General features: G+C 43.2%; 2 protein-coding genes across 2 annotated transcripts in view; one reads left to right on the forward strand and one right to left on the reverse strand.

The window, feature by feature from the left end:
* LOC137661553 (plasminogen-like) overlaps window positions 1-8701 on the forward strand; it is a 30349-nt gene extending 21648 nt beyond the window's left edge. The window contains exons 12-19 of the mRNA XM_068397182.1: window positions 544-692; window positions 2317-2410; window positions 3927-4047; window positions 4794-4868; window positions 5234-5374; window positions 6209-6315; window positions 7196-7341; window positions 8540-8701. Of these exons, the coding sequence (XP_068253283.1) occupies window positions 544-692; window positions 2317-2410; window positions 3927-4047; window positions 4794-4868; window positions 5234-5374; window positions 6209-6315; window positions 7196-7341; window positions 8540-8701 (995 nt within the window). The remainder of the gene's footprint in view (window positions 1-543; window positions 693-2316; window positions 2411-3926; window positions 4048-4793; window positions 4869-5233; window positions 5375-6208; window positions 6316-7195; window positions 7342-8539) is intronic.
* A 3408-nt stretch (window positions 8702-12109) lies between these two features.
* The window catches only part of SLC22A3 (solute carrier family 22 member 3), a 37674-nt gene continuing 23607 nt past the window's right edge, over window positions 12110-26176 (reverse strand). The window contains exons 6-11 of the mRNA XM_068400160.1: window positions 20968-21065; window positions 20613-20827; window positions 17417-17525; window positions 17060-17172; window positions 15555-15654; window positions 12110-14791 (exon numbers count right to left, since the gene is read on the reverse strand). Coding sequence (XP_068256261.1) covers window positions 14734-14791; window positions 15555-15654; window positions 17060-17172; window positions 17417-17525; window positions 20613-20827; window positions 20968-21065 — 693 coding nt within the window. The 3' untranslated portion in view covers window positions 12110-14733. The remainder of the gene's footprint in view (window positions 14792-15554; window positions 15655-17059; window positions 17173-17416; window positions 17526-20612; window positions 20828-20967; window positions 21066-26176) is intronic.

Raw genomic sequence — 26176 nt, forward strand, 5'->3', positions numbered from 1 at the left:
CACAAGGAAACAGATAGCTAGTAGTTTCCACGGTACTGTGGGAAGGCTACTAGCAATGACAGCAAAGATAGAGGTGATGGCATTTTGCTGTCAAGAGTTCCAAAAAAGTATTTTCCTGTGCCATACATTCACATTTCCAGGGCTCCAATTTCCCACTAGAGGACAGCTGGGTTTTTTAATTCAGTTCAGATGCAACTTTGTTACGCAGTAGATGGTTAGAGTGCTGCAGCTTTCATTGTTTTGCTATGACACGTTCTTCTGGTTAGAAGGCTAGTAATTTTAGCTGAACATGTATTACTGCTTTTTATCTACCGTAAAATGTGGCAGTGGACAAATATCAGTGTCCATAAGGAAAAGACTTTATGAGTGCATGGTCTTTGTTGTCCTTCTTTCCTTGTATGTATATCATGTAAGACATGTAAGTTCTAGTAGTATTTCCTCAAATTTATTTCTGCTTCACCACCACTACCACTGTCACCACACCATGGATGTGGCCCGATAGCTCACAGCTAACTATCATTTCCTTTTCCTCTTTCTTCACAGATTGCATTCATGGTGATGGTAAAGATTATCGTGGCACAGTAGCAAAAACTGGAAGGGGCAGGACTTGTCAAGAGTGGAGTTCTCAGAAACCTCACAGCCACGACTATTTCACTCCCATGACTCATCCAAGAGCAGGCCTGGATAGAAATGTAAGCAGCTGTTCATTTAATATTTGCTGTCATTGAGCTTCGCTCATCTTCTTACATGGTCCCTCAGCAAGCATTTCATGCCAGGTCTTTGTAAATTCATTTATTTTCCTCAGTTCAATCCAAAAACCTGAGTGTGCTAATTCTTGTTGACATGAGTAGTCTGTACTTCTGTGGGACACACAGATGCCCAGAAGCTCTGTTGAATGCTTCTGCAGCAGAGACAAGGGGCTTCAGATGGGCATTTGCTTCTCCTCACTGCTGAGGACTAACTGGAGTTGGTCAGTGGGCAGCACCTCTGCCTTCTCTGCCAGAAAGAGCACCTGGGGTCATAGGTTTCAATAGTAACAGTGACGGGTGAGATGATGAATCATCCAATGTTCAGTGCAAATTCCTCGATATATAGCTGATGGATCACAGCCCCCATCCTCCACTAATTCCCTCTCCAGCCATGCAGCTTCTGCCGTAGCCAATCATACAAGGACATACATGCATCTGACCCATTCTGTAAGTCATTCTCCATCTCTAACCTTCATCTCCCTAGATCTAACACATATACTCATCACTAGCTCTCTAGACTTGTAACATCCCATATATAATACTTGTCTGGTTTGTGACAAGCTCTGTAAGTGATATAAAGAGCTTGTTTGATGTTGCTGACTTGAACTATTTTTTCTCCAGGTGCGTGATTTTAGAGCTTGCTTTAGCCAATCTTCTGATGGCATCTCATACCCTATATTGAATTCCAGCTCAGATTGGAGAAACTCCCTCCAAAAAGCTGCCTGCCATAACTTTTTAGTTCTTGCATTTGGCAGGGACTCTTGGGAAAGAGAAGCAAATATTTTCTCCTTTTTTTCCTATGACATGGGATATGTTTCAGAGCAGGGAAGGGAACTGGAAATGTATCTGGTAGCATGAAGTTGTGTGAGGTGTCTGTGCTGAGCAGAGATCAGTCAGTATAGCCAGTAAGACCTAAAGAGTCATTCAGCTAACCAGGCACTCCATGACAGGGTGAACACTGCACCCCTGCCCCTGGGACTCATAGGCATCACCAAGTTGCGCAAGAGCAGCTTACGCAATACCCATATACCATGGACTCATGCAACCGGAGTGGGTGTGAAAAGTCCCCAGGGCTGACCCTGCTGCTCCTGCTACTGCAGTGGAAGCAGGAGTAGACAGTTTAGTGCTTTAGAAAACCCCATCCTAGGTCAAGATGCCCTACTTCTTGAGAGCTCAGACGTTCAAGCTTGCAGTAGTGAAGCTTACTGTCTGAAGACAGGTTGGATGGGGCTTTGAGCAACCTGGTCTGGTGGAAAGGTGTCCCTGCCCATGGCAGGGGGGTTGGAACTAGATGATCTTTAAGGTGCCTTCCAACCCAAACCATTCTATGGTTCTATGATTCTTTAAGAGAGTTGAAAATGTTTCATTTTTATTATCTTTTTCTAAACTCATAGAGTAAATAGAAAAATGAAACAAATTTTGACAAAAGGAATTGGAAATCACTTATCAGTAAGGAAGTAAAAAAAAAATATTTCCCTTAATTTAATTTTATTTTATTTTGAAACATGCATTGGTATGCTTTTTTTGTCCCCTGGTTAACAGCTGGTGTCTTTATTCTTTGTTACAGTATTGCAGAAATCCTGATGGAGATGTGAATGGACCTTGGTGCTACACAACAGACCCAAGAAAAGCCTGGGAGTACTGTGACATTCCCAAGTGCCGTAATTATTCCTTTAAAGACTAGTGTCTCCATTTCCTGTAACCTTTTATGACAACTGGAGGACATTCTGTGGTTAACCTGAAAGACTGATCTAAGACAGTGCAATCTTTAGATTGGAAATCAAGGCTCTGGGGAAGTGATGCTCCAAATCTGTGTCTGAAGTCTTAAGAATGGTGCTTATTCCTTGGAAGGCCCAAACCCAGCACAAGATGTACCTGGAGCCCCTGAAGCTCACAGGGATTTTGCCATGTGTTTCAAAATAGGGCTGTTTCTGCAGAAATTTCCCCTGCTCCTGCCTGGTCACCTGGCATAACTGTGTGTGTGACCAGGATGAACAAGGGATGCTCTTATCCCAGCAAAATTTTTGCACCCCCTGCTCACATGGCTCTGATCCTGTCCTGGATGTAAAACAGGTTTTCCCTCCTCTGATATTATACCGTATCAGATGTCTGGAAAGTGCATCTGGCCCTAAATATTTGACCAAATTATCCTGTCTTTGTTACTGATTACTAAATCAGGCCATTCAGTACTGTGAATGAGGTGGTGCAACAAAGTGTACAATGACAAAATTTTACAACATTTTGGTTTCAAGTCCTTTCATGTCCATCAACAACAAAAGCTATGCCAGGAAGACAGGTAGTTCCCACTTGAAAGAAGGGTGACTTTCTTGCTGCTTTATCCTTTCAGCTGTGAGCAGCATAAAACATGCTCTGATCAAAAACCCAAAATGGAGCAAACAAGAAAAAAGAATGATGTTCTGTAAAAATGCACATATTGCAACTGTAAAAATACTGCTGTATTGAAAGTGTTGGGCTGCGACTCTTAAGGGAAAAAATGGCATTTTCATATGCTCATTGTATTCATTTTGAAGATCCAATTTCTTTTTTTTGTTCAGCTGTTCAGCTAAAGAACAGAGAACATCTGGCTTTTGCCTTTAATTTCATTAGTTAGTTCCATTTGCTGACAGAAAATTCTAAATTCTGTGTTGGTATGAGTCAGTTTCCCACGGCTAAATAAGAACTACCCTTTTTTAATAACTCAGAGACATCTGAAGTACCAAAAATCCTGAGATGAGTGGACAAAATTTTTGTTCCAGTGATTGAATTTCATGTGCTGTACCAACAAGATTAGTTTGAAAGCAGCTGCCAGTGCAGCTTTTGCACTGCTGGCATCTGTAAAAGTACATTTAAAGGTGTTGGGAGAATTTCTTTTTTCTTTCTCTCTGTTTCCTTCTCCTTTCCCTTCTATTTTTTTCTATCTGACTGTAGATATCTTCATGTGTAATTTGCTGACCACTGAGAAGGGTACATGAAAGAAATTTGCCAGGCATTTTTAAGTGTTCCAGATGAAGGTAACCTTACAAAATATAGGTGGTGCATGGTATATAATAGACTGCAGAGAATCAAAAGCTGAAGTGATAAATGTAACATGTTCACCTTCTAGTTTTCTGAGTGCCTAGTGAATGTATAGCAAATATGCTAAAGTTCCTTATAGTGATTTTTTTTCTTATTCTGTAGCTCCTGCTCAGTATGAGTGTGGAAAATCCAAGTTCAGACCAAAGTTGTGTGCTCAAAGGATTGTTGCTGGGTGTATTTCACACCCACACTCCTGGCCCTGGCAAATCAGTCTCCGGACAAGGTATGGCCATTCACCATTACATTAGACTTTACATTCAAGGAAACTTTGCCTCTCACAGGATGCTACAGTATGTGGTTGCAGCATTCTAAACTTGATTTCAATTTAAAAATAGCTTAAGGCTATACATTAGATGTGATAGTCTTAAAGAAGGTCATTTAGACAACCAAGAATGCTCTGTTTTGTGATAAATACCTATGGAATAAATACAACCACTAATTTCAAAAACACGTTCACTAAAAGGCAGAATGATTTTAAATCTGTCACTAGATCCTACAGTAGAATCTGTATCCTACGAGTAGAAGCAACAGTTTGAAGTATGGCTAGTACAGTTCTTGATTGGTCCTTCCATGTAAGCATTTGAACCTACTGGCAAAGTTATTAGCAAAACTAAGAATCAAGGCCAGTTGCAGAGCTTTCTGACTGCGATCAGGGCTAGAAAAAAGCCAGAAGCTCTAAACAGGTATACATCACTGCACATAAGGTTTTCCAGTAATAGAAATACTGGTTAGGAACAAAGATCTAGGTGTTTTTATTCAAGGCCTTACAAAAACATCCACACAACACTACTGTCATTGTACAAAATATTGTTCAAGGAAAGTAAAATGTTTGATTCCTAATGCAAATGCAGAATAAGGCCTTTAGTTTGCAAAGGTGTACATGTAGAAAGATTACCTGATGGACTGCAGTAGAATTAGCTTCCCTGCCTTAAACCAATGCCCTTTTCATGCCTTTCTGCTGTGTTACAGTTTTGGCCTGCATTTCTGTGGGGGAACTCTGATAGATCCGCAGTGGGTTCTTACAGCTGCTCACTGCTTAGAGAAGTAAGTATCTGTTACAGCCTCCACCAGCATTTTTTTACACTAGATAGAAAATCAGAGGCGAAACAAAATGGGCCCAATAGCCAACCTGAGCTGTCTCTCGACTCAGCTTGCAAACAATTGAAAATTGAGCCAAGTCTATTCATCATTCATTAAAGCAGAGTTTTGACTGAAGAAACAAAGAGTGACAGTGATAACTTTTGCAATTTGATTTCCTGTGTCATAATAAGGGATTAATAAATTAAGTTTATGCCAAAGCTGGCTTTATTTTTCTGGCTTTGACAGAAGAAGGTCCCTAATAAGATTATAAGTGGTCTACATCCTGGGTGCGTGTTCATCAGCTCATCATGTGCAATCATTTCCAATAGGTCCTCACGGCCATCTGCATATAAAGTATACCTTGGATTACACAGAGAAAGAGCATTAGAACCATCAGTACAAAAACGAGATGTTGAGAAATTGTTCAAGGAGCCACACAGGGCAGACATTGCTCTGCTAAAACTGAGCAGGTACCTTTCACCTGAAGCACTCCTTTGCTCTGACAGGACAAGCTTTGTTTGTCTGTATTTTAACTAAATAGTGGTTGCTGGTGTTGTGGAAATGTGTGTTTCTATACGCGCTCTGTTCAATCAGTGATTTAAGACCCTCTCTTTCTTGCCTTTCTGGAGAAGATCCAGTGGAAACCAAGGAGATTCAGCTGCAGGGCTTCAGAAAGGGAAGGGGCTGCTTTGAGAGGGGAGGAGGGCTAGGGACAGTGACCCAGGCTGGCAACGCACTGGGTGACAGCTGCTGGGAGATGAGGCAGTGACAGCAGAGTAGGAGGAGGTAATGCCTAGAGGAGCTTTCACTCTGTGTTTCTGCATACATGCTTCTACCTTGCTAAGGTAATGAGGACTGAAAGCTGCAATATTAGCATGATGTCACCCCATAGTTTTTCCATGCTGTGGTGGGGAGATTTCTTCTTTCAGCAGGTCTGTCCAGTGTGCAGGCAAACAGCATGCATGTTTCATGCAATAGCCAGTATGGCCCTCCTTGCGTCTATTTACATTCCACCGAGGCACTGTGCAATCAAAAGGAATATGTCCATACAACTACAAGCAGATGTGAACGCATAGTGCTTGTACTTTGATTTCCATGGCTGCAATGCAGATCCAAAACAGATGCAGGGTCAACACAATTAATGTGGCTTCTTAGTTGAGCCTAGTCTTATCTGCACCCAAAGGCAAGTCAGACTGACTTGGGCTCTGACTGTACTTAAAATCTTTTTAGAAACCCGAAGGTGGTATTAAGGATAAATGTGCTAATGATTGTTCCTGTATGAGCCTTTTGTTTGTTTCTTTCAGCCCAGCAATCATCAATAATCATGTAATCCCAGTTTGTTTGCCAAGAGAAAATGCTGTGTTAGGAGGAAGAGAGGAGTGCTATGTGACGGGCTGGGGGGATACAAAAGGTGAGACAGCGTTAACACATTTGAAAGTTCTGTGTTTGGAGATTGGTATATACTTGTATTGGAAGTGTATTTTCTTTGTGCCAAAAACACCCCACAGAAGCTTGCATGCACACCTATTTCATTAAAATTCATCAGGTACTGCCATTCTTTCTACTGTTTCCCCCGATCTAGATTCTTCCAAATCAGAGCCATGTAAACTGAAACCCCCTGTACCAATACTAAAAGAGGAGAATCAGATCTAAGAAGCTTATATCTCAGTCCACTCTGTTTTTCTCCAAAGTGGGCTTTTATGCAGTCAGGAGGAAAGTTTTTCTAGATTTAGGCAGTTTCTTAATTACATGAAGGTGAGTTTTCTCGTTCTTTTGAATGATTTTACTCCCAACCAGCCTGGTTCAGATCTCACTCAAGTATAAAGATACTCTTATTTTTAAAACCTCTCACTCTGCCTTGGTTGAGAAGAGCATCGGTATCTTCTCTGACTCCTTGCTTCTGCCCATCATGCCATTTTCAACTGTCTGTTTACTTCCTACCTCCTTTCTTCCACAGAGAAGAAAACTAAGATACAGGGAAATAAAATGGCTTGGAAATGACTACCACAAATATCAGTGGGTACTGGCTCCATATGGATGTACTGTGGGAGTAGGAAAGTCAATCAATCAGCACAGTGTGGATTTTGATGGGTGGTAGAGGGTGATAACTACCATGATACTGCTAATGCTTACTGATTTTTCTATCACTTCATATTATGCATGGAAGGTATATGCATAATGCATAAATATTATGCTTATTTTACTGCTTATCCATACCTTGATGTCTGTTTTGTGAAGATGTTCATCTACCTGTCTCATTTATTATGGTTTTTTTTTTTTTATTTCCAAAGGAACTGGTGGTGATGGCTACTTAAAAGAAACTGGTTTCCCTGTAATCGAGAATAAAATATGCAACCGCCCAGAATTTTTGAACGGTAGAGTCAAAAAACACGAGCTCTGTGCTGGGAATATTCATGGTGGCACAGATAGCTGCCAGGTAAGAAGATCTGTGAGCATCAGAGTTGGTTGTAAGCACATTCAAATCAAATAGCACTTTGCTTTCTGGGCCTTAGAGGCTCAGAATGAGTCTCGGGATGTTGCCACACCACGTGGCATACAAGCTGAAAAATGCACATGGATTCTGCTCTTCTCTTGTTCCTTTGTCTGTTTCTAGGAAGTGGGGCAGGAAATATTTCAGATAAGCCTGAACTACAGAGCACATGGTATTACACAGCTGCCTGAGCCAGGTGTATGGAAGCCAGCTTAGAATGACTAATGGTCTGACTTTTTTTTTCCCAGACTACTTTGCTTGTCTTGGCTAGACTAGCTCCAATGTCCAAGCTAGCTCAGTTAACAACCTGAGACATCTCAGTTAGCAGTCAAGGAACAATGCAGTGGAGCCTAACACGCAGGCATACCAAGGGCCAAAGGAACTACTAATTTCAAAATGTCAGTGCCAATGACTGTGAAAATCACTCTGGGTGAGGCAAAATGCATGCTGAACTTCTCCTTTGCTGAAAAGGAAGAATATGGTGGGTAATAACTCATCTCACAAGCGTGGTATGAAGGCTTTCTCTAGAAGTCTAAGTTTTGAAATTGAGTTCTTTAGTTTCTTTAAATACATGAAAGAGCTTAGAAAACCTTAACATATTGAATCCAGATGGAAACTTTCCTCACTGAAAAGCTAGAGATGACTCTGTAAAGAAGTGTGAAAACAGCAGACTGCCTGCTCCAGCTGGCAGGTCAACACCATTGTCAACACAGCACAGCTACCCTATGCACAAGCACTGTATCGGGCAAGCAGGCCATGAGGGGTGTGCACTCATGTCTTAAGACACATGGCTTGAATGCATGCATTCACTTGGTTTTGAATCATCTAGTAATAACAGGAAGCTGTGAAGACCTCAGGGAAGAAACTGAGGGAGGAAGGGCAGTTTAAGTTACTAAGGGCAATCAGATTCCTCCTCATCAAATCCCCTTATTTCAATACCTGGGTGACGGGGAGAGATGATTTTACAAAAATGTTCAACAACATGTGTAGAGAATTCTTCTCTGGCTAGAGCTCCAGTGTTTTCTTATAACTTGTGCAGCCCTCATACATGAGAGGTACTTCTGTTTCTGTGCCTCCTGTGAGAAGGCCACTCTTGCACATGGGGCTGTCCATGAAGGAATCATCCTGTTCTTTCTCTGTTTAGGGGGACAGTGGAGGACCTCTAGTCTGTCTGGATCAAGATAAATTTGTCCAACATGGAGTCACCTCTTGGGGCCTTGGATGTGCCCAACCCATGAAACCTGGTGTTTACGTTCGAGTTTCCAATTATATTCCTTGGATTAAGAGTATAATGGAAAACAACTGATCCTGGGTATGGACTGCCCTCTCCTGGAAAGCAGTATGCACATTAGAAACACAAGATTCCAAGTGCAATATTAAAGCTACAATCATTCATAAGAAAGTAAAATAAACATGATCATCCATTTTAAATTGCCATAAATTAACAGTTATTGCCAAGAAATTCAACTGGCAGTGTGTTACCCTCTTTCTGTATGTTCTATGGTTTGCTATGTTTGTCAATAGACTTACCCACCTCTGAAATACGTGTCAAAAATCCCAACCTCAACTGTAACTACACATCTGCATTTCAATCTTATATTAGGCTCTACAATGACTTTTTCTTCTAAGGCTGACTTTCCCTGGATGTTGTGCTTCCAACAAATGAAGAAAGGAGAATACTTCTCATTTTCTATGAGTTGTCTGAGCTTTTTAACAATTTAAGGATACAAACCAAAGAAGAATCTCACTGTACATGTCTTATATGCATGTGAAGTTTTTTTAGATATGTCCAATAGTATTAAATACACGGGATGGGAAAAAAAAGAAGCAAAGACATTTCGTTTGTATTTTCATATTTTTTATTGACATGGAAATCTGTGTGTCAGCAAAAGTACAAATATTGCATCAGAGATATAAAACTGTGAATAAAAAATAGCCTCACCCTAATGTTAGTCCATAGTGAAGACAGAGAAATAACTGTCAATCATTACAGCAAGTAATGACAATGCATTTAATGTATTATAAAATTTTGTTGTCCATACTACCCATTTGTTTCACTGTATAACTTTACCTCACTATGTTACATGTACATTTTTCTTCTCTAAAACAAAATGATGTACACATGCCTGTGGTCATAGGAAGTGATAGCTTAGATCTTTAGAAATGCTTTCTGGGGAAAGCTTGGCTCACACTTGCCAAAGTTAAACACTTGTTAACTATGAACCCCTGCTCCCATACTGCATCCCTTGCATATCAGCCAGGGAGCACCCCACAGGCCCCCGGGGACCCCCAGCTCTGCCTGGTGTTCTTCTTGCATCCCCAGGGTGTGCTGGGTGTACTCCAATTAACACAGCCACTTCCTGGGCTGGATGATCGGGTAGTGAGGTGGATTGTGAACTGGCTGAAGGAAAGAAGCCAGAGAGTGGTGGTCAATGGGACTGAGTCCAGTTGGAGGCCTGTGTCTAGCAGAGTCCCTCAAGGGTCGGTACTGGGACCAGTACTATTCAATATATTCATTAATGACTTGGATGATGGAATAGAGTGCACTGTCAGCAAGTTCGCTGATGACACAAAACTGGGAGGAGTGGCTGACACACCGGAAGGCTGCGCAGCCATTCAGAGAGACCTGGACAGGCTGGAGAGTTGGGCGGGGAGAAATTTAATGAAATATAACAAGGGCAAGTGTAGAGTCCTGCATCTGGGCAAGAACAACCCCATGTACCAGTACAAGTTGGGGGCAGAGCTGTTGGAGACCAGCGTAGGGGAAAGGGACCTGGGGGTCCTAGTGGACAACAGGATGACCATGAGCCAGCAGTGTGCCCTTGTGGCCAAGAAGGCCAATGGCATCCTGGGCTGTATTAGAAGGGGTGTGGTCAGCAGGTCGAGAGAGGTTCTCCTCCCCCTCTACTCTGCCCTGGTGAGGCCGCATCTGGAATATTGTGTCCAGTTCTGGGCCCCTCAGTTCAAGAAGGACAGGGAACTGCTAGAGAGAGTCCAGCGCAGAGCCACAAAGATGATTAAGGGAGTGGAACATCTCCCTTATGAGGAGAGGCTGAGGGAGCTGGGTCTCTTTAGCTTAGAGAAGAGGAGACTGAGGGGGGACCTCATTAATGTTTATAAATATGTAAAGGGCAAGTGTCATGAGGATGGAGCCAGGCTCTTCTCAGTGACATCCCTTGACAGGACAAGGGGCAATGGGTGCAAGCTGGAACACAGGAGCTTCCACATAAATATGAGGAAAAACTTCTTTATGGTGAGGGTGACCGAACACTGGAAGAGGCTGCCCAGAGAGGTTGTGGAGTCTCCTTCTCTGGAGACATTCAAAACTCGCCTGGACGCGTTCCTGTGTGATATGGTCTAGGCAATCCTGCTCCGGCAGGGGGATTGGACTAGATGATCTTTCAAGGTCCCTTCCAATCCCTAACATTCTGTGATTCTGTGATTCTGTGATTTGTCTAGCCCACTTTCTGCAGTGCAGAGGTCAACTCCCAGCATGCCAAGCTGCATGTCATTTAATTTAGATTATCTTTTTTTTTTTTGTATGCATGCACCTACAAAAGGGATGGATTGCATCCTAGGAGTTCTTTTTTTTTTTTCTCCCGTAGACCTAAAGGGATATGAGAGCTATAAAACAGAGTTAGGTCGCAGAGTGATTTTTAAGGCTTCTACACCTGGAGTCTGATTCTGGGAGAAGCAATGGTCTCAGGGCATCACCTTCTTGACCAGGAACAGCTCTGATAAAGCATTCCTTACCCACCTCGCTAGTTGGGAGGATTCACTAGGCACAAATACCCTTCTGCATATTTTCTGTATCTATTAATTTGGATCATTAAGTCAGCCAAGAAATCTGCACAGTACTTCCCTAACAACAGAAATTCTGTGTCACAGCTTGGTCTTTGATTTGTAAAGCTCTTCAAACATGAACTCCTGCAGGCACGGTTTGATAACCTGGCTTGTAGGCAGACAAGCCCACCCCTGCTGTCCTTGCCAAACCCGCCAGAAATGTCTAGACGCGCCTGAGCGGCTACAGAAGTCCCACCTCATAACCTCTTAAAGCATGTAAATCGTGATCTTTTCCTTCTGCGAGAGCGTCAATGGCAACAAAAATTGCCACTTATCACTAGCCACTCACATAGACTAGACAAAGTAACAAGGCAAATTTGGTGGCAGTGGCACATTTGGATCAAATAACACATTCACCCATTTTGTGGTCTGGGGAATCTCTTTGCAGGCAGGAAGAACAAAGCTCATGGGCTTCTGTGGTCATGTTGAACGTGAGTCTTTGGCGGCGCTTCGGTGATCCTTTGTCTGCTATACACATCAAATCTCTCACTGAGCTTCTGAAGTATAAAACATGCAAGACAACTAAAGCTGGCAGTGTTCGGCCCCTCCTGAAGAGGTGCCCCTCACTGAGGTGGGTCTCAACAGCCCTTTTAGTGTCAACCCATGCAGTTTAGGAGAACACTGATTTGCCACCTGAGAAGTTTGTAGGACTTTCCCATAAGGCTCAATGTATTAAGTGGTTTGAGGCACATATGAATTTATAATAATTCTTTTTAAACAAGCAGCCTGTCCAGTGGTCTGTACAACCCTGGCTGGTTTCCCCCGGGGCCCTCCCTCACTGAAGCTCTTCCTCTGCTTCCATCACCTCATCTATCATCTCTCACACACAACAGTCACCAAACCACTGGTTGTACAACAGGTCACTGCCCACTTCACAACCTTCATGAGGCAACCCAAAGTCTCACAGAGACAGGAGGATTTTTCTGTCTTACAAAATCCCCCTGTTCGGGGTAAGGGTTAGCACAGGAGCCATTACCAAAGACAAACTCTACCTGAAGTTATTAAGTACTATCATATTAGAAGTCAGAACAATAGACAGGCTTTTTCCCGCAGTCCTTTACATAATGAATTTTTAGAAAATTAATACATGCAAACTTCTGACACTGCTCCTAGCCATTTTACATACTGAAATATTTCACTTATATTCTCTTCTGAGCAACATATAATGCTATGCAAAATAAAGAAAGGCCAGAAACAAGTCTTCGTGTCTCTCACTTCTCAGCACATTTTAATTGTCCACAAACAGCAGCAGATGGCAAAAAATATTGATATTTCTTTGCAAGCCGTAGCTTTAAACAGTCTCCACAGTCCTTCTCAGATTGCTGTAGTGTTTCAGAAACTGATTAAAAAAATGTAAAATTCACAAGGAAGAACATTAAAAGGAAGAGGGAGGCTCAGTTCATACAGCATCGCATCTGATCGCCTCACCCTGGCTCTCCAAGGGCTGTGACAACAGTGCGGGCTGGCTGGGTGCGAGGAAGGCAGGACTGAGCTCTGCAGCTGGGCACCTGCGCTCCCACCCTGCGCTGAGACACTGCACCCAGCCAGTGCAAACCCACAGCTTCCAGTTCAGGCCTGGTCTCCGCCAGCCAGGCCCAGGGAGTTTACAGCTATCTGCAGAAGACCGCGTTGGTGTAGGAGGAGTTTTCTCCCTGCAGCAGTAGCTCTAGTTTTGGGTTGTCTTCTAGATATTGCCAATTAGCCAGATATATTATGAAATGTTCATTTAGTTTCATATCTTTCAATCACAATGACTTTTGCTCAGCATCCCATTGACCTTTAACTATGCCTCAGAGGAAGTAGAAACAGCCTTGAAAGACAGCCCTTTATCGCTAACTGCTCAAAGTATGCAAACATTAGACCGAGATTGCTAGTAAAGGTCCTGTTTTCCTCCAGCAGGGTTGGTGGTATGGGCAGTTGCTGGGAAAAGGCAGGGAGAGTCAGGAACTGTTGAAATGCACAGTATATTCCTCACCATAGGAAATCCCCCTGTGCAGGCACCTGCCTATATGTGCTCTTAAGATGGTGAGACTGGAGCAGTAGTCATTCAGCTGCACTGACTGCATTGTTAGCAGTACTCATTTGTGGTATGAACCTTCAGAACTCAGCCCTATATTTGCTTATGCCCAATATGCTATTTTCTGAGCTTACAAGGCCATTAAAAGAGCTCATTTGCTTTCTTTTATTTATTTAACTCTCTGTTGGTAACAGAATACCTCTTGAACACCATATCTTCTCAAGTCCTTCACTGTAAGGAGTGTATTGTTTACCTGTCAGTGGCCAAGACCCAATGCTTGATGAAGAAGGTTATACAGCTGGAAGGGAAGGCAGGCTGTCCCTGCTATCTGCTTGCAGAGCTGCAGATTCAAGCTATTCTTCTACATGTCAGCTTGAAGCAACCAGGGCCTCCATAACCAAAGCTATTTTCTCATCCCTGCTCATCTTCCCAAGACTACTTAACATCCCTGTTAATAACCCAAATAATTTATCCCCAAGACAGAAAGATGACAAATAATAATAATGAATAAAAATGGACAGAAATTGGGGGTCACCTTGGCAGTGGTCAAGGAGAGGGAATTTTTTTTTGTAGGGATGGGCAGAGAGCATATTTTAGAAGGGAAAATCTCAGATCTTGAAAGAGAGGATTGGAAAAGCACCCGACAGGGGAGAGCAGACAGAAGCCCTTCCCTCAGGAGACACGGGGGTCCCTGGCCAGGGGACAGGACAATGGGGTGGCACATGAACCCCAGCTGGGTCTGGGGGGGAGGTACCGATGGGCAGCAGGACAATCTGACCTGCAGAGCTAATGCCCTGTGTAGGATGTGACACTTACATAAAGCCCTGGGAAGGAGAGGAGGAGGACTGCTGCAACATTTCAGAAAGCCCTTGAACAGGGAGGGAAGCAGGGATTTTGTGGCAGAGGCTCACTGGGGCAGAGGAGCAGACCAGGGTGAGGGTCTCTTGATGCACGCCTCTGATTCCCATCCCTCCTGAGCAGAGAAAGGACTGCGCTGATCAGCATCCTCGTTCCCAAGCCGCCACCAGATCTTCTGTTTGTCCAGATTCTCCAGGAACAAAGGAGAACAGATTGAAATATTCATCCTCTCTTTCCCAGTCATCCAAATCTTAAACAAGCAGTACTGTTTCCAACCCTCCACACCCAAAGGTGTAAGCTAACAATAGAAATAAACAACAGGCTCAAGTATAAAAAAATAAATAAGAGCTCACTGAGCTGGATAGTGCATCTTTTTTAAGCTGTTCTGTTCTCTACCAAGAACCACAGAGTGTTCCCTTCCTGCAAACAGCATACTCAGAAAAAATTAATTTATTCCATATTTATAGAAAAATACACTGCTTGTTTTAAACGTCCTTGTGCTCAGAAGAAGAACATGGAGTTTAATCCATACTCTGCAGCAAATTTTGAAGTAGTGGCAGGTGGAGAACAAATTCCCAGTATGGGAAGACGGTTCTTTGCTCGGTGCCATCCTTCAAAGGTCAAATATAAGAGTTGGTGTCCCGGTGTTTTCGCTTCTTGTCACATTTACCAAAATGACTGAAGAAACAGAAGGGGAGAGGGGTATAAGGGTGAAAGAAACAGGAAAAGGTGTAATCCAGGTTGTAGTCCAAGCTGCACTACTGAAACATTTACTTTCTGCATAGAAAAATTCCTCTTTCTTTAGTTTGTACATTGAAGCGGACAAAAGTTTTTGATGTAATATCCAAAGCCACTGTTTGAAACGTTAATGTATAGCACTGGCTCCTCAAGAAATTTACTGCCAAGCAAGCCAAGGTGTAAACGTCCCCTGTGTGCCTGCAGTGCAGTGCAGTCTTGATTGCCATGTGCCAGGAGTGGGAAAGCTGTGCCTATAGCTCTTCAGCTATAAATTCATCTTGTACGTAAATTTCCAATGACTTCACAAATTGTGGAAATGCTCCCATGATCAAGGGCCCTTCCTCACAGGATGCTTTGATTGAGGTAATGGCTGGTTTTCTTGCGCAGAGAGCTGCAGGCTATACCTTGCAGTCTCTCTCTTGGACACTATTACTTTCTGCTTCTAGAGGTGCACAAGACAACTTTGTGTCTCTATGAGAAAAATATAGATTCTATCCCCATGCTTTTTTTTAACAACACACCTTAGTGTTGAAAAGTTCACATTCATATTGAGGAAAATGCCACCTGCTCATAACATCAGCCTGAGTAGGGAATTTACTTTGACGCTTGGAAAACATCAATAACTTATGACAGCTGACAAGGTTGAAGGAGAATACCTTCAGGAAACTTCATCCAAGTAAATGTAAGAAAACACATATCATACCTTGGAAGCTGCTCCACATCATCCACTGTCTCTGGTAAGGAGATTCCCTTTGTCTCTGGTAAAAGCAATACTAGGAGCCCGCAGACAGCTGCGAGAATACCTACAATGGACATAGAAGAAATACAAAAGCAGTAAGAAAATTGTTACTTTTCTTATTCAGGGTTTATTTTTCTTATTTTTGGGGTTTATCCATTGAGGAAAGTTTATTCAGATTAAAGTTAAAGTGAGATTTTTGAAGTGCAACAGCTATTTCTGATTACCCTACTCTTATCAACCATCTTTATGCTGCATTAATTTAACCTATTACAAAAAAAAAACTTGAGGGCTAGGGGTTCATTTGCAGCCTGAATTGCCCCAAAAGGGAGATCTTAGGAGTCAAAAACCTGAGATAAATGCACATGGGCAAGTTCATACAAACTGCCCTGGAACCAGGATGGTATTTCTCACATAAGACAAATCTGCCTTTGTTGAAGGGGCTCTATCACGTAGATGCATCTGCGTTTCTTGAGACCATTGAGATTTTCCTGAAGTACTCTCTTCCTGTATCCATGGCCAAAGTAGATTATGTGATTCAGAATAAAAAGTAGTCCTTGGGAAAGAGCATTCAGATAGACAGCCAATTTGAAATAGATAATCAAGAATGGTTATTTTGGAATAATTTCCTGCATAGATATAATTTAAAGTATATAACAAGTCAAAAATAGAAGAGCTAGAGAGAAAAGTAAAATCCCTGACTGTTGCATAGTCCTCTCTGTTCCTCTCCGATTACGTAGCTCTTTACTCAATTCAGCAGCAGCAGAATTTCAGAACTAGATAATGTGAATGGTACTTCTATATATGCCTATTCTTGGAATAATGGCAATTTTTTAAAATGTCTCTTGTCTTTCTATTCTTGTTTTCAAGCTAAAATTTAATTAGCACCAGTTTCCCTTCTTATTCTATCACATCGCTTTTGCTTTTTTCCCAGTCACATGTCTCCTGAAGTCTGGTTTAGCCACAGAGTCCTGCTTCCTTGTGAGAAATAACTAATTTTTTCCCACAGAATTAATCCACGGGGCTCGTTTTTTCCAAAAGGCAACTGAGGAAAAGAGTTTGACAGGAATAAATAGTTATGGTTAACACAACATCCATATATATACACACCAAAAAAACCCAAACCAAATATTTTTTAAAGGACATTAACATCTACTCTTGGGAGATTAAGCTTATTTCTCTGCAATTACAGAACTTAGCTGTAAGGCTTTTCAGTCTTAAAGCACCTCATATAGTTTCTTTTATGCTCCTTCAGGCAAGTCACACAAGCAAACCTGAGCTCTTCCATAGCGTGCCATGAAATCACCCACATTTCACCCATTTGCTCTTTAGCCTCTTGATCTAGGTGTGAAGGTTGAGAGGGGCTGGTTTGAGGGGGAGATGAGGCCACACACTACACTTTTGCCCCCAAATAAAAGTTCTGTTAGGAGGAGGAGATTTAAACCAAAAGTACATTTTAAATCACATCTTACTGAAAATAATTAGAGGTAGCTCCAACCAAACGGCTGCTAATCGGAAAAGCAGGAATGGGGCTATGATCCCGCCTAGGTCACACAAACTTGAGCACAGGGAAACACCAAAGTTTCTGCAAAAGAAAAAGAGTGCCAGATATTTGAGAGGCGCTACCAAACAGATGAACCAGCAGTTTAAGGAGCAGAATGTAGACTTATCTCCAAAATTATCTTGTCAGAATACGCCATCCACATTGAGCAGTGGCTATTCAGTTAAGAAACTCTGGAGAAAACCGAGTTTTACTAAGAAGTGGTGAAATAGGGAATGGGGAAAAGCAGAGAGAAAAGTTGAAAGATTCCTGGGAGCTTTCGACATACCTCAGCGTCGTAGGGTACAGCTCAGTGTTCACAAGGTAGACTATTTCAAAAGCCATCGTGATTCCCAGTCTTCCCAGTGTGGCGACCATCGTTTTGAGCCATGGGATATCTGTTCATTCAAAAAGAAACCCAGGTGAAGTCTGATTTGCTGTGCCAGCAGAGTGTTTCTGAGAGCCCCGGGCCCTGTCAGCAGAAGTTGTGTCACAGAAACACTGGATCAGAGCGAAACAGGCTGAAAGACCACTCCCGTAGATATCAATCAATACCGGCATTTATTGCTTTCTAGCATCCTACAAGGCTGCTTTAGAGAGTCAGAAATCACTTCCAATCAATTGATTCAAGATTCTGGTGGGGCATAACAGCATGGGTGGGGGAATTAATGTTAAAAGCTTCCAGGACTACATCCAAATTGTGCTCTGGAAAGAAGCATTTATTTATATAGGGATGTTATGCTGTAAGAAACACCATTGAGTCACCTCCTAAAGCCTTCTGACCACAAAGCAGCTATGTCTAAAGGTGCATCTTCAGCAACAGTAAGATAATTCTCCCTAGAGTAGGCCAACTACACCTCATAATTTGTCTAGCCATTGCAGATTAGACACGCTCCTAATGATGCTACCCCAGCCATCCTCCCCCTTCCCCTCCCTGGTGCTTGTCTTTGTACCATGCACAACTGGCCCAGGGGCCTTACACTGCCTGGGTGGCTCTGCTTGAGCTCTGGCACCCAGCCACCACCCTGTACACATCAGCGGGGAGCCCTTATGCATCAGCAGGGGTGTGACGGTCACGCCCGCACCGCAGGGCAGAGCCATCCTGTCTCCCCGTGTGTGACCCCTCAGCACTCCGACTGCCCTCTCTGGAGAGTCAGTGGCCTCTGGAGGAGCGTCACAAGGAATGCAAAAAGCACTTCTGCAATGCTCTTGGGAGAGAACGGTCGCCTGTGTGGTCTAACCACGACTGGGCAGATGGGGAGGCGAGTGAAACAACAAGCCTGAACCTGGCACAGAGGGGAACTCTGCCACTGGAGAGGGCTCTGGCAGTGATTGTGTTTGCTCAAAACTTCAACAGGAAGAACAAGAAAACATTTCAGTTCATTCTGAACCAAAAAATGAGATGCTTGGGGTTATTTCCCTTCCAAAACAACCAAACAAACCCCCATCAAATTTCATCCCATGTTGCGAGACACTGCCTTTGCCCTGAAAAGTTCTGTTTTCAAACACTTGTAAGAAAAGCAAAGGATGGAAAGAACAAAATGAATCCATGTTGTCTCCCTGGCACCCCTTCAGCCCATCAGAACCCTGAGGTGAGGGTGATGTCCATGTGCCTCCTCCCTCTGCCAGGGGACTCAAACTGTGTGAGCACCCCAGCATGACCAAGCGCTCACAGGCTGCCACTGTAGCTTTTCCCATCTGTATAAACAGACCTTTCTTGAAAGCAGAACTTGATCCTCAGCTACTCCATCTGCAAATGTCTAATCCCCAGGCTGTCCTCTCCTTGGCAAGGTCCCTTCAGCACTTCACCTCTACTGAGAGCAGGTTGGTGGCAACATCCTGCTGGCCCCAGGCCACTGCTTTTTCCCCTTACTCAAGCCATACCAGCCCTACACGATGCTCCTGCTATAACCCCAGACCTGTGCTCAGCACTGTGTTCAGCATGTGGTGTGGCCTGAAATGCTTGAAGGTGCTAGAGGTAGGTGTCCTGCAGGAGTAATTCCCCAATGCCACTCTTTATTTCCTCCTCCTGCAACAGCCCTAGCTCCAGGCAATCCACAGTCCCCAGTCCCTGCTGTCCCAGTGGGTTCTTTGTATTTTTTTAACAGATGGAGAACAATTCTGGCAAAGTCAGCAGGTGACATGGTGACCAGGCCCTCCATGCCTGAATTGCTGTGCCCTGCATCTGGGGATTTGCCACAGGCACACAGGGTGGCTGGCATCTGCTTGACATGTTGTGGCTCTTCTGAGAGGCACACAGCAGTGGGGACCTGGGGAAAATCTGCCAGGAGAGCAGAGTTAGTTCTCACGAGTTTCAGTGGTCAAACCAATTCATGCAAACAAGTGATGACGATGTGACATCCCAGGGCATGGTCACAGAGCCATCAGTGCTGGCACCAGGAACAGACTGTTGATCTTCCCTCTCCATTTCCTTCTCCTGTCGTTTCTGCTTCTATTAAAGCAGTGATGCTCCTCAAGCATATAGCATTAATTTTAAGTACTTTTGGAGGAATCCCTTTAAAGGGAGCTTAACTGAGATGAAGGTGAACTAACACACCTCTTTCTTTGAAGGATTTCATTTTGCACTCATCACAAACCTGCCCATTTTCATGGGCACATCATACTCTTGAAGTGGCTTCTCATGGCTCTTCTCTAGGAAAATGATTGCCCCACGATATAACTTCAGGAACTAAAACCTCTAAGGCTGGCCAGGACTGTCCCTTACTTTGACAGGAGCATCCCTGGGGAGGAATAAGCCTCTCTAATGCCCATTCAGTTGCTGGTCCTCAGCTATGCTAAGGCAAAGCATGCTGATGTGGTAACATTTGCGCCAGAGCACCTCCAAATGCTTCCCTGGGGATAAAAAAAAATACACAGGAGGGAAAACAATTTAAAGAAAAGATAGGAGTGCTGGGAAGTCTGTGTGCAGTATCAGACCTTTTAGTTGTCCTTGAAACCAGATAAGAATGACTTAATCAAAAGCCATACCTTTCCTCCAACCCCTTAACGTTGTCCAAACCCCAGGGAGGGTGAGGTTAGGGCAACAATCTCCGTGTTGTCTGCCACAGCCCCTACATCATGTTGTGGTTTGCGTCATTTTATTTGCAAATGAGAAGACCACCAAGCTGCCTCAGCTAAATCACTGATTTCTTACATCATCAAGTGTCTTCCAAGTCAGGAAATGTATTTTTCCTTTATGTTTGTATACCCTTGCATTTGCCTTCAAAAACAGTACAGGGTCTTTATCCACATTTTTTCTAAGACTACACTCAGCTGTTGCTCACCATCCATCAAAGATAGGACTACTACAAGTCCCAGGGCAATCTATAGGCAAATAAGGTATGTTGTTCCATGACTGCTGTGCTGCTTGCATCACCAGCCACTTTTACTTTTATCTGCAGTTTTGTGTGGCCTGCTGTCCTTGCTTAAGGAGTGTCAGAGAGAAGTCATTGACCTAAAGAGCCTGATGTTGGGTAGCGAAATACCTTCTGGCAAGAAGGCAGTAATGAGGCACGCAATTCCTGCCACAATGTTGCTTATTGCAAAGGGAAGGCGCCGGCCAATGCGATCAATTGTCACTAGAATCAGGAGAGCAGCAGGCAGCTCCACAGCTCCTGAGATGAAGAAGTCTAGGTAGAGGTTTCCTCCGACAATTCCTAGGCGCATGACAAGCCCTTGGTAGATCAGGGCACTTGTGAACCTAAACAGCAAAGGGAGAAAAAAGTTGAGAGGCAAACAAATGACTACAAGCAGCTGGAAAGACCCTAAAAGTCACAAGGGATTTTTTCTTCAAACCCCGCCCCCACACCGGTAATAAGATAGACTGACATGGGCACTCACCAGGCGTACATCAGGATGAGCGTGTTCCTCCTCATCCGGGGAGTCCTCACCAGGTCAAGAAAGGAGGGGTTGCTGACCTCCTCATTGCTAACAGTGATCTGAGGAGAAAAGTAAGCAGTAGAGTCAGCTGTTGGGGGTCAGGCAGGCGCTCAGGCAGAGTTTATATGTAAAGATGGTGCTCAGAAATGTTCCAGTCCAGCGAGCAAAGGTGCTGATGAGCCAGCTTGCTGCTTTTAGCACTCCAGAGCAGTGCGCAGATATGGGAAATAGCTTATAACTGGACACAGCTGTGGGCTTTCCTTAATGATGATCATGCGAAAATGAGAAAAAAAATCCCCAATTTTGACTTGAGGGTGGAAAAATTATTTCCTCGCTGTAAACTGGGAGAGGCTGACCTGGAATTTCTTGGAAGGCAATATGCTGTCATTGTCACATCAGGGTCACTGGAAGCAGAGCTGCGTTCTGCCAGAGATGACAGAGAGGAGGAGACCGTGGCAGGAAGGGCAAAGCGATGGGCTGTGGGAAGCAGGGAGAGAGGGGGTGATCAGCAAGCAATGGGCTTGGGAACACAGCAGGTGGCACAGCTGGGCAGCAGGAAGAAAAGAGGAGTGAGAGAAAGAGCAGATCTGTGAAGGTGCTTGGGTTCTACAAAACATTCAACTGGTGAAATTCGGAGAGTCTTAAAATGCATAAGCACTGTGCTAACCATGGCTTTTACCCTCGAAGAAAAAAATCCTGCAAAATGTGAATTAATGGTCCTCATACTGCCTACAAAGTGTAGTAAATCTGTTCACAGTTTCCTCCAATACAGTCACAATGAAGCACTCGATGAAATCATTAGTTAGAAGGCTTAACAACAACAGAAAAGGGCAGGATTTCATACAGCCTGTGTTTACATGTTGAAGTTCATTGTCATAGGATATTGTGGAGCCAGAATATTAGCAGGGACAAAAAGGGATTAGGCACATTGATGGATGCTGTTTTAGACTGTGGCCAGCAGTTTTTAACTGTGATGTCCAAGCCAGATGGCAGCCCTTTTGTTCATATGTTCATTTGGCCGGTGAGGAAGATGAGGAAAGAGACAGCAGAGGTGGTTTTAGGTGGGGACAAATTGTGAGACCGCCCACGAACTGGCAACCATGGCTGGGATTGCCATCACCTCTCAAAGCAGCTGTGGGAAACATGGGGTTAAACCTGCTGTGTCTTTTTTAGGAGGATTTCAGGCAGCCTGGCTGCTTTGACTCTCAGTTGTTGGCCCCCTTCTGAGAGGAGCCCTAAGAGAGCAAAGAGGGGAGTAGATCCCTCTCTATGACCACAACACCCGCTGCCCATGTGGGCACAGGAGCCTAAGGAAATGATCCGGGCTGGTGGGGAGATGTGGGTGAAAGGATGGAGAAGCACGTGGGAACATGCAGATCCATGATGAGAACACAGATAATGCCACAGGCATTGCCCGAGGGTCTCATTGGCTCAGCCAGGGCTATACCCAAAGCTTTTGCCCTGTATTTGTTTTTCGTATCATAAGGTAGCAAAGATGTTGTCCAGTGAGATTTGGCTGGATGTATTTATGCATGACTTTTTCATAAGTGAGTGACACAAAACTTTGTAAGCGGACAGAGAAACCTCACATTTGTTTAAACTTCCTTTCTACTCCCTCTTGCTTTTCTTCTGTAACGAGATGCAGTTTTCTTCAAAGTGATTCCATTTCTGCTGTGCGCCAGAGCCCTTTGGGGGGCAGGCAGAGGTTGCTGGCTTTCTGCACTGCTCTTGGACTCTTTCATATTATGGTTATAAAACTGCCATGACTGTGTTTATAAGAGCAGGCTGCCAGCCATCAGTTGTGACTTTGTGCAAATATGGTTTTAGTTTTCCAAAGGTCTAAACATAAATTCAGCATGGCTGCTACCATATATTTTCATGTCTTAATAAAGTCATAATAACCCCAAGCATGACTGAGCATATTTTTATGGATGAAAAAAAATCACTGTGGAAAGTCAACCCTTTGTAGGGAAAAAAATCCTCTTTTTGTTATTTGAAGTCAAGGAGAGCTTTGCTATTCACATCAGTGCAGTCAGAAATTCAATGACAGGGCCCATGTTTCCAAAGACACACTTTCTGAAAACTCTGGAGGCAGTTTTATAACCAACTTCCCTAGCATTTTTATGTCCCACCAAATTACGTATCAGTTTTTCTGCAATATTTTTTAAAGATTTCTCATAACATAGACATATAATGCTGCACATGCTTAATTCTGCACAAGACAGTACATTCGTGCATGTCTCTAATACATCTGTATGCAAGTTAATATATACTAGAAATATGTATGTCTATATAGTAGAAATATATATAAAGGGAGAGAGGTTTTTGACCCATAGCCCTCTCAAGAAGCAGCTCTTAGTCAGCTGGTTGCAATCCATTCTGCTCTTGGACAGAGTCCAAGAATGAAAAAATAAGCTTGAAAAAAAAAGCATGCTAGGATAATTACAAGCAACTGGAAAAAAGTGTATAATTTATGAGTAATTTAATGAGTTCTGGGCAGAGCTGAACTGTACCAGTGTCATAACTCACAGAGCAAAAGAAGCAAATGTTTATCTGTTTTCATAAAAAGGTCATCTCTGGCTTCTGCATGCCAATAAAAATGCAAGGCTGCTACATGCAGAGCCATGTCAGGGACCTGGCCAATGAAATTGTTACAGACATATTGGAAAATCTTAGCCAAAATGCACAGATGGATAATACCTCTCTCTTCTCCCTGTCCCTCCACACCTGCAGCACTTTGCCTGAAATTCCAGAGTCGCTTTGTGCAAGTGAATTCTGATGTGAGTTAATGCAAGAAATACACTTGATCCGCGACTAACACATTGCCTGGAGCTGCTCTCTCTCCTCTGGGCACAGCACCAAGGATGACAGACATTGTATATTAAAAAGGTCCCAGGAACAGATCCAGCACAAATCTGGATGTGTGGAGGTTAATCTGCTGCAGCTGTGAGTGGCTTAGGGTCATGAGCAGGGACACTTCAGAAAAAAATTAAATATAATTTAAGACAAAAAGTAGGGAAAGACACACATCTCCATTCTGATGTGACACTTTGAAAATGCTGATGTTTAAAGTGGGGAAGCAAGTGTAGGAGCGCAGGGCTGAACGTAGAGGGGAACCTGCAGCAGCACAACCTTCCTGCTGCGTGTCTCGGGCCACACTCAGCACTGGTTAATGTTGACCAGGATGGAAGAATCTCACCAGGGTATATGCCCCAGCCAAGAACAACACATGGATTTACCCTTTACTTTCTCCTTAGCCAGTCTTTTCAGTTTGTTTCTCTCCCTCCGGTTTCAGTCTGCAGTCCTCCAGTTGCATAAGATGTTACTCCAAGATGACTAGCAAAGCTCATTCTGTGTTGTGGGACAGCTGAGGGCATTTCCTAACCTTGGCTGGTATCACAGAGATGCCTCAGCTTCCATCAGTAAAATGGTTCACTAATTGCTGGTCTAGCTTGTTACTGCTCATCAAAACTCTTTCTGTCATGCTGCTTCACTAATGTACAACAGTCTTATCCAGTATATCCCGTTTCTTGGCCAAGAGAGTTATATATATATACAACTTTTTCCCCTGACAAACTCCCCTCCCCATCATTAAGCTTCGTGTACTCCCCTGAGCAACATAACATTCATAGAAATGCCATTATAGCAACGTTATGGCACTTGAACAAGTTACTTACTTATGAATAAAGCAGCTGGCTGTGGAAACGTTTCAGCACACTCATCTCTGCTGATAGGTCTAGTTTTGACTTTACAAAATTATTAGTCCACAGTCATATATCCTAAGAGGCATAGTATAGACTAGGGCCCAGCCTCTCTACGGAACCTGTTGTGTGAACTTTTAACTTGCCAGAACTGTCATTAACTGTCATTAACATACACTTAATGAAGTGGAAAGGTAATGGAAAATTGGTATAAATCAACTGACCATTTCTATACTTCTGTTGCCGCATACCTCTTCCTATGTGCACTTCATGCAAGGTCTGTATTTATAGTGGAAATGGTCCTGAATAAGCAGAGCTGCTTAGGCTAGCTGGATGATTTATGGGGCCTGTATCTTACCAAGTAAATAAAATCCTATGGATTTGGGAACAGCTATCGGGTATTTCCTAAGAGTGCCAATAATTACTGCTTGGCTTTCATCCAGAATTATACTCTAGAATTTTGGTGAAACAACCCCACTTTTTTGGATAAGCGGGGCTAAATTCGTTCTCAGGTTCTCCTTTGCTAAAGAAGAGCAATGAGAAAGACATAGCTAAGATACCAAGCTGTGGGAACCCAGGTTGCCAACTACCTGTTACAAAGCACACATATCATGATGTCCCTTCCTGACAGGATGGGACACATCAGTCCCCTCCAAACACTGCCATCCCAAAAAGTCTTTGCCTTTAGTTTCAGTGAAAATTTAGTTAAAAGTTACACATGATAATTTTGTATATGTATAAAAATGAATGTATATACATATGCATGTATGTAGGCATAAAGGATACTACTGTGTACTGAAAGATGGACATTTTTATGTAGGTCATTTCTTCTCAATAAGAAAATCACAATAACTTTCTGAAATACTTGTAGTATATCCAGTATGCCACCTCTGGGCTGCTCTGTGCTAACAATTTGCTGCTGTTTTCCTTACTTCAGATAATGATTTCTAACATTACTATAGCTAGCATTTAGGCTCCAGACCTGGTTTGTTACAGAATAGGAACCTTGTCCACATCTGTTGTTGTCATTGAACCATAAGGCCAATGCCATGGTAAACATGGTCTGAGACCCAGGCAATGCTATCCAGCACAGAACAAGGCAAATGCTACAATGACATGACAGTGTCATTGAAATGCATCAGTCCTTTCAGTTCCATCACGACCACTTGTCAAAGGTTCATAATTCTAAAATATATATTTCTGTATTGTAAACAGTGATCTCAGACAGTGCTTCCCCTATTTTGAATTTTGGGGCATATTCTCCCCCTATTGGGATGGAAGCAAATTTATACTTAAATTCTGATCTTCTACATCATCATCTCTTTGAGTCGTAAAAGGAAGTTCTAGCAAAGGAGTCAGGGAAGTGGATCCTGCTGTCTTCACTTACTCTGTCAGCTAAAACAGCAGCTGCTGTGAAATATCATTGACCCTCAGGTTAGTTTCTGATATTTCCCACACGTTTTTAAAGT

Source organism: Nyctibius grandis, chromosome 1 (genome assembly GCF_013368605.1).
Source record: "Nyctibius grandis isolate bNycGra1 chromosome 1, bNycGra1.pri, whole genome shotgun sequence".
NCBI classification, from domain to species: domain Eukaryota; kingdom Metazoa; phylum Chordata; class Aves; order Nyctibiiformes; family Nyctibiidae; genus Nyctibius; species Nyctibius grandis.